General features: G+C 36.3%; 1 protein-coding gene across 3 annotated transcripts in view; it reads right to left on the minus strand.

The window, feature by feature from the left end:
• ANO3 (anoctamin 3) overlaps positions 1-9,202 on the minus strand; it is a 285,060-nt gene that overhangs the window by 120,650 nt on the left and 155,208 nt on the right. For all 3 annotated transcript variants that reach the window (XM_014545226.1, XM_014545227.1, XM_005873091.2), the window contains one exon: positions 3,091-3,191. In XM_014545226.1, the coding sequence (XP_014400712.1) occupies positions 3,091-3,191 (101 nt within the window). The remainder of the gene's footprint in view (positions 1-3,090; positions 3,192-9,202) is intronic.

Consider the following 9,202-nt stretch of genomic DNA (forward strand, 5'->3'; position numbering starts at 1 on the left):
CCTCTCTGTAAAAAATCAATAAAATATATTTAAAAAAATAAAATAAAAGTAGAAATAATTCTGAATTTACATTGTTTTAATTTCAGAATCTAAATTACTAATAACAAAATCACTTTTATAAATCAATAAATCACTTTAGAATTCTGATTTTTAATTCTATTTTTTAAAGGTTTCGCTTCTGCTACACAATGCATATTAACTGGATCATTTGTTATATGAAGTCATCCATCCATTCATCCATTTATACAAACATATATGTAATGAATATTTCTGATTTTGCAAGGAGTAATAAGGTATAACGTTTAAAGATTTGGAAAATAAGGAGGGTCTTTCCCTCAAAGAGCTTCCTTTACCACTGAGGAGACAAGTGGTAGTTACAATGAAATGTGACCCTGCAGGATAACAGAGTGCTGTGGACGTTCCCAGGAAGGGATCCCAATCGGTTTCTGTAGATGGAGGAGAAAGGAGACAGGGAAGGCTTCCCGGAGGATGTGTTGTCTGTGTGGAATCTTGAAGCATGAGTGGGAATAGTCCTCTGAGTGAGTACTGGGGGCACGGCATTCTGGCCCGCATATGAAATGGTTATGGGAGCAAGATCAAATGATGTTAAGGTTCAGTAACTGCGACTAATTTGGTAATCACTGGAGTATAAATTGCAAGTTGAGGATCATTTATTGACTGTACTATTTGGGTACAGAACTTTATTTTTTCCTTTGAAAAGAGTCTGCTAATTTCCACCTTGCATCAGGGCAGCATTTATCTACCTATCGACCCACCTATTACAACAACCACTCAAAATTAACCATAAATAATTATATCAATACTGTTTCCAACCAGTGTTTCACAGAGCCAGGTGGCCACATGTGGAGATGACTGTGGGGCCGAGTGAGGAGGGCAGTCACATGGCTGGGACCCAGGATCCCCTTCTCCTGTCAAGCAGAACTACTCCACTTTGATCTATTCTACATATTGGGCTTCCTGTATGTTTGTGTAATTTTATTTTTTGAGTAAAGTATCTTTTGCATTCAAAAAGTGATCAGAATTTAATCCTAATTGTTATTAAAAAGGAAGATTGTTCTTCCATCTAGAAAGAAAAGATTGTTCTTAATAATTTTTAAGTATTCCCCCAAATTTTCTATATTTAAAATATTTGTGGGAGGAGAAGCTTGAGGAAAAATGTAAGGTTGACCCCATCTGGGAACTCACCCTGAGAAGCTACAGGTTGACTGAATCATCCTAAAATATGTTTGAAACTTTTAATGTGAAAGTGAGCTAAGAATGAATAGGAAACACCTCTGAATCAAGAGAAAAATAATGAAATCAGGACTTGATATTTCTAGACTATAGAGGAGACAGATTAAGTCCTTCCTCATAGAATAAAAACTGGGAAATGTAGATTATTTTAATTCTCTGAAATATTCTTGGTTAGTTTTAAAACATTAGGTCCAATATGTAGGCCATATTTACTTTGGACAAATAATCAAGTAAAGAATTAGCTAGAAAATATAGTACATACAATTCTGTACACACATTCAAGCTGAAAATTAGATAAATTTCTCAAAATTCATGTTTATTCAATAAGTTAGCTGAAAAATTTGCAGATAGGTTTATAATTCTGATATCATTTTCCTAAATAAATTTGCAGCTTTTCTTTGTGGAATGTAATATGTACATTTCAACACTGAATAAATACATAGATTAGCCAAACATAGCTAACATTTTTATGCATAAATCCTTAAAAAGATATATGTATTTTTTCTATTTAAGTTCATTGTTATTCTTGTATATTTTAATTTTAAGACAGTATACTAGTATATGTTCTTAAATGTGAGAACACTTGCCTAGCCATTGTGGCTCAGTGGTTGAGCATCAACCTATGAACCAAGAGGTCATGGTTCTATTCCTGTTCAGGGTACATGCCTGGGTTGTGTGTTCGATCCCCAGTGGGAGGCATGAAGGAGGCAGCCAGTCAATGATTCTCTCTCATCATTGATGTTTCTCTCTCTTTCTCTCTCTCCCTTCCTCTCTGAAATCATTAAAAATATATTTTAAAAAAAGATGAAAATTTCAGACAACATCAAGAAAAAGAGATGGTAAACTGCATAGGTTTTATGGTTTTTATATTTCTTTCTTCAGATTTATCAGAACTCTTCTTTTAAATGCACCGTTACCAGAAAATAAAAAATTAATATCATTTTTAAAAAAGTGAATAGCATAGGTCTTAAGGATGTCAGCACTCTTAACAGAGTTGGCCTCTTTCATGTTATCAGGTGTGAGAAATATCTCCATATTTATGACTTGCACCCTTACTGTTCTTTCATTTTTATTATCTAGATGCCTGTTTTAATGGTACCTTGTTACTGTGAACCTTTTAAAACATTCTTAGCAGCTAAGAAAGCACATTGAGCTCCAAATAAATGTAAATATTCATATCTTCAATCTGAGTTAACACTTTGTGCATAGTAGGAACATTGTTGAATTTTATTTTGAGAAATGATGAAGGAAGGTGAAACATTCTGCATATAATACAAGATATACAATATCAGAAAATATGTCTGTTCACTATTTGCTAACCTATAGGAAGGACTGAAAAATCTTTGAACTGAGCAGGCATCTTATTACTATTTTCCATTGTTACTGAGGGCAGAGCTAAGAAACCATCTGATAGAATTGCACCTAAGGGATGATTCTTGCTAACCAATATCCAGAGAACACTGCATTTGTATACATAAGGATGGTACATTTTACACTGCCTTCCTTCCACAAAAACAATAAGAGTTCTATCTCCTCACATGAAATAAGAAGTGAGATTGATCTTGGGAATTATGTTATCAGTTAAAATTTGAAAACGACTGTTTTTCTCTCCCTCTAGGCAAATCCACCTAGCAATGATATAAAGTATCTAAGGAAGCAGAAAGTTTACCACATTAGATAAAGATACCAGAAAATAGAAAAAGTGTCCAAGATTATCCAACCTTTGGAAGAAAAAGCATTTCCCTTGACGAAATGGTTACATTTATTGCCCTAAGGTTTTGCAAAATGACCAATCCTAATATACACTTAGAGAGATGAAATAAAATTGGAAAGTACCTGAAGGGCATCCTGATATTCAGCCTCTCTGCATACTTGCACAATGTGTCCCATGGAATGTGAATTTTAATAAACATGATATCAGCATTTGCAACGGCTGGCTGCAAAGAACAGCAGGACAGGCACCATTACTGAGAGTCAGAGCAGGTGATATTATGGGACAATTTGATTTGAGAGAAAAGAACATTGTCCTCTTGTCGATACATGTATCATTGTCATGAATTTAAAAGTAATTTATATGAAAAGCACTTCTTAATGCATACAATCTTAAGTAAAAATCTAACAATGAATTATATACAAGGAATAATCATGATATGAGTTAGTGCATTTTCTTATGTTAATCATTATCAAAATCCAGAATCCCCAATGAGAAAAATTAGGAGCCAATTAGGAATCTAAATTATTCTTGTTGGATACTTTGTCAAGTTCCTCTCTTTCTTGCTCACAAGTCACTCATTAATTCATTCACTGATTCTTTGAGCATATTTTATTGAGTAATTACCATTTGCTCGGTACTACAGAAATCCTGGCGGGGGAGGGGAAGGAGTATAAATCATACAAGTCCATTACCTTACAAAGCTGTCAAATTTGCAGACTTACTCTAACCTTTCAGTCTACTTTTTCCCATATCAAGAGAGCATAAGAAGTTGAGTGTCTTTGATCTAGACAAGAGTTTTTAAAGCTGAGTCAGGTGTGCATCCAATTTCTCAAAGGAGCTTTTAATAAAAATGTGTACCTTGGCCTAATTCTTCAGAAATCTCAAAATTGGATCCCATTGTTCTGAATATTTTGCTCATATCATTAACAAAGAATCAGATACCTCTTTTAGGCCACTAGTCATCAAGATTCTTAGATGTGGTTCAATAGTCTAAAATAAGTCTATTAATAATTGACTACTTTGGTATTATATATTATTCACATTCATATTTTGCTTTAAAAATTAAATCTAGACAGTTATTTTCTGAAGCTCCTACTGTATCTGAGGACCACAGAGCTAAGAAAAAGTTTGTCACCTTGTGAGTAGTGAATCCCCCAGGGCTTCTCCTCCATGTGATTGGAGGAGCTGAACATAAAGGAAGAACTGCTATCTGTTCCCATTTAGACACAACTGCCAGGTTAGACACAGGGGGACTCCATTTGGTTAGCATTGTTCATTTGAATTTCAATTAGATGGAACTTCTCAAGAAACATACCAATCTTAAAAACTCTAAAGTATGGAAGAAATTTATTGGTTTAATTTAAAATCATATAGCTCTTAAAATGAAACTGTAAAATTTTATATTCATCTATTCACAAAGCCCTCTATTTTAGATATGGCTAATTTCACAAGTTTGCCAGAACAATATTTCCGATTTATAGTAGCAACATTTTTAAACAGGATTATTCAAAAGCAATGAGACATTCATTGGGTTAACACTCTGATGTAGAAGGCAGCCTCACCACTGATGGCATAGGGCAGGCACTGTCACAGACTAGCATTTGCCAAAGTTTGTTCCAAAGAGTACAGTATTATGAAAAAAAGAGGTAGGTGTGTGTGTGTGTGTGTGTGTGTGTGTTTGCGGGGTGTATCCAATGGTCAAGTTTGTTCTAGGTTTCTTACTAGAAAACTTGTGAGACAATTTAATATGCATGTAGTTGCTAAACATATACAAGTTGAAAAAAGTAATCTGAATGTCCAAAAATTTGGACCATGATTTTTTTTCTCTCTCATAGCTTATTGAGGTATTTTGTAAATCGCCATGGGAAAAGCAGTAAAAAATACTTTCACTGAGTACAATTTCCAAGGGCCTTCCATACTTGGCATATGTTTATTTTAAATAAAAGTAAAGAATGAGAAGATACTAATTGATAAATGTTCAATAAATGAATGGATATAACTTATTTTGAGTACATTCTTTATAACTTGTATGTAAGCATGAGATAGTGGAGATAAGAAAGCAATTACTAAGCCAGAATGATTCTGGAAGAGGTGCTACATGAGGAATCAAATTAGCATCATGAATAGATGGCTTAGCACTGGTTATTAATTTATTCCAATCAACCTTTAAATGTGAAATAATCTAATGCACCTGAAGGGGTGCTTTAGAAGGATGTTTCTGCATTAACTCTATCACCAATGAGTAAAATGTCAAGCTAACTGCAAACAGAGCAAGAACATTTCTAATTTTGTATGTCTTAATATTAGATATAGATCTTTTCAAGCAGCATGAACTATCTTTTTTAATAATTCCCTCAACATAATTTCTCTTTTTTTATACCTTTATTAAAAAAAAAAGGAGTTTCACTTTCTTGTAGCTACTGAGCAGGGTTTGGTGAAGGAAAGGGGTTGGCATGGAGAAACATTACTTTCTCCCTTGCAATCAAAAGCTCCCAATCTGGCACTATTCTGTGTGGCTCTGGGGAAAGCAGGCTTTTCTGAAGGAACAAAACACCAACTGCCCTCACACTTCACATTATTATTTAATTATTAGTGGCCCAGTGCATGAAATTCGTGCATGGTGTGTGTGTGTGTGTGTGGGGGTTCCCTCAGCCCAGCCTGCACCCTCTCCAATTGGATATCCCTCTCACAATCTGGGACTGCTGGCTCCTAACTGCTCACCTGCCTGTCTGCCTGATTGCCCCTAACCCCTCTGCCTCCCAGCCTGATATTGCCCCTAAGTGCTCTCCCCTGCCGACCTGATTGCCCCTAACTGCCTCTGCCTGCCTGATTGCCCCTAATTGCCCTCCCCTGCCAGCCTGATCTTGTCCCCAACTCCCCTCCCCTGCTGGCCTGGTTGCCCCCAACTGCCCTCCACTGCCGGCCTGATTTCCCCTAGCCCCCTTCCAGCCTGATCACCCCTAACTGCCTCTGCCTTGGCCCCCACCACCATGGTTTTGTCCGGAAGAAAGTTGGACATCTGGAAGATGGTTGGTTGACCCGGTCTAATTAGCATATTACCCTTTTATTAGTATAGATAGATTATATAGGATAGGATTGCCCAGCCTGCACCCTCTCCAATTGGATATCCCTCTCACAATCTGGGACTGCTGGCTCCTAACTGCTCACCTGCCTGTCTCACCACAATCTGGTGCTGGCTCCTAACTGCTCACCTGCCTGTATGCCTGATTGCCCCTAATTGCCTCTGCCTGCCTGCCTGATTGCCCCTAACCCCAAGGATATGAGGCAGAAAGAGGACACTGAAGTGTTGAAAATGGGGGGCAAAAGCCTTTTTCAGCAGGTGGAGATGCTCTTGGTAGACAAAACAACATAATCCCTATATTTGGACTGATAGCCAGTCATATGCACTATACTGCCAAACCAGTCATTAAAAAATTGAACTGCTTTCTTACACCTTACACAAAACAGCTTTTGCCCTTAAAACCCCTCCTCAGCCTCCACCTTGGTTTCTGCCTTCACAGTTCACCCAGATTAGGTTCTGATTGGTTGGTTTCTGTGCTAGTCAGCATCAACAGCTCCACCTACTAGGCAGCCATCTTGTGAGGGTGTGAGGATTAATTAGCATATTACCTCTTTATTATATAGGAATTACATCCAAAATTCCTAAGAGGTAGAGCATTCACTCTTGAGAGAGGAGGAAATTTAAAAATTGTTTCTATAAAGTCACTCTGGCAAGTTGGTGGCAGATAACTAAAATAAAATAAAATGAGGTTGCTCGTGGTATTAAGTCTAAGATAAAGACAAATTGCTGATATATTCTGGGAATGTATTTGGATAACAAAGAACCTACGCTGACAGGTACAGATCATGTACCTATTTATTTATGTGGCCTTCAAATATGCATCATATCTGTTCATGATATGACTATCTAACAACTGTTCACATCAACATACAATTTAATAAGGGTATGAGACCTATTCAGTGCCAGGCTCTATGCTTAGCTCTATTAAATATAAATTTAAAAAATGAGGACTGTTCACTAAGAAATACTCCCATTTTTTAGCTAAAAATCCAACCTTGCAGACATTTCACCACTTCAGTGTCCCCTTTCTGCCTGTCACAAGCCCTAAATACTTTCAATAATATTGATTAAAGTTAAATTGCCACCAAAGGCCATAGCTTTTAATAGTAGAAACTTTGACAGAAAACAAATGTTTATGATAATGCAAATGCTCAGTTTGGTAGTTCAAATAACTGTATTTACAAAACTTTTAGTCATCAGTAAAAGTAATAAGCTTTAAACTAAATATATACTTAGATTCTATTTTGTCATCATAGAGGTAAGTTTCTTTCTAAGTCTGTTTGCTTAGAAGGGCTGTACACTTCTTCATGATGCTGCTGTTTTTTAATAGTGTGGCTGGCAGAATTCTAACAAGTTCTCCAAGATCCGTGTCCTCTGTGGCTGTCCTTGTCCCGTACAATCCTGGGGACATGTGAATAGGATGGGATATTCATTCTCATAATTGGGTTTGTTATATGTCACATTTGCTGTTAAGGAAAATAGATGATCCTCCATGGCAGATGAGCCCCTAAAAGGAACTGAACTCTTCCTGGCAAGAAAGATTCAAAATAGGAGAGGGACACAATGAAGATTCTCCATCATTGGTTTTGAAAATGGAGGTGGGGAGCCATGTGAAAAGGAAGGAGAATGGGCTCTAGGTGCCGAGAACAGTCCCTGGCTGAGAGCCAGCAAGGAAATGGGAACCTCAGTTGTACAACCACAAGGAATCAGATCCTACCACAACCACATAAGCTTGAGAATACCTGGAGCTCCAGGTGAGAATACAGGCTAACACACTGATGTAAGTCTTGTGAGAAAGTGAACTATGTGTTAATAAGTGGCTTTTGTTTTAAGCTGCTAAATGGGTGGTAATTCGTAAAGCAGCAATAGGAACTCAATACAAACAGTATTAAAATATTTTAAATTGAAACCTTAAGGCAATCATTTGTATGATATAATGTTAAAATGCTTTTTATAGAGATATGTTTTTGTTCACTCAAACTGCATTTGTCACAGCAGGCTGATTTTTACACACTAACATTGGGATAATTCATTGAGTCCTAATTTACTCAACCATTGAAAATCAATGCCATTACTTTTAGAATTAGAAACATAAGTAAAGATAAACCTTTTGCAAAAATATCTTTGACAAGAAATAGTTGTAGAAAATTGACTTTAAAATATAATTCAGAAATCTTGATTTCCCTTGTATTATACTTGATATTATAATTATTACTAGATCGTCCCTTCCACCCTTACCCAAAGGACTTTAATTTTTTTTATCTCATCTCTCTCCTGTTTCCTTAATCTTTCTATCCCTTCCCTTTCCTCCTGCCTCCAAGACAATAGAATAGTATTCCACACTAAAAAGAAAGGAGCTATAAAACCATGAAAAGACATGAAGGAAATGTAAATGTATATAACTCTGTGAAAAATGCTACCTGAAAAGGCCATGCACTGTGATTTCACTATATGACATTCTGGAAAAGGCAAAACTATGCAGAGTAAAAAGATCAAAGGTCATGAGTGTAGAAGAGATCTCTTCTTTCAACATTTCATTTTTCCTTTCATAGGGATTTGTACTTTATATAGGTACTAGTAGCCCGGTGCACGAAATGCGTGCACATTAAAAGGGAATTAATTGCCCTAACCGGTTTGGCTCAGTGGATAGAGCATCGGCCTGCAGACTCAAGGGTCCCAGGTTCGATTCTGGTCAAGGGCATGTACCTTGGTTGCGGGCACATCCCCAGTGGGGAGTGTGCAGGAAGCAGCTGATCGATGTTTCTCTCTCATCAATGTTTCTAAATCTCTATCCCTCTCCCTTCCTCTCTGTAAAAAATCAATAAAATACATTTTTTTAAAAGGGAATTAATTAGCAGAGATATTTTAATATTGCTATTTGCTCTTTCTCTATAATAGAAATGTGAGAGATGAAAGGAAATTAGTAAAATGTATATGAAAATCATATATAAATTTATTAATAAATAAACAGTAACAAAAGGATATAACAACAACAGAGGCATGATATAAAAATGACAAAAACATGATATGAAAACAACAAAAACATGATATGAAAACAACAGTGATGCAAACAATGACTGATAAAGTGATTAAACTTATTCTAATATCTCCCTGTACACCACATTAAGAGTAAAAACACTTTCAGAGTGCTT

The sequence above is a fragment of the Myotis brandtii genome, unplaced genomic scaffold, assembly GCF_000412655.1.
Source record: "Myotis brandtii unplaced genomic scaffold, ASM41265v1 scaffold399, whole genome shotgun sequence".
NCBI lineage: Eukaryota > Metazoa > Chordata > Mammalia > Chiroptera > Vespertilionidae > Myotis > Myotis brandtii.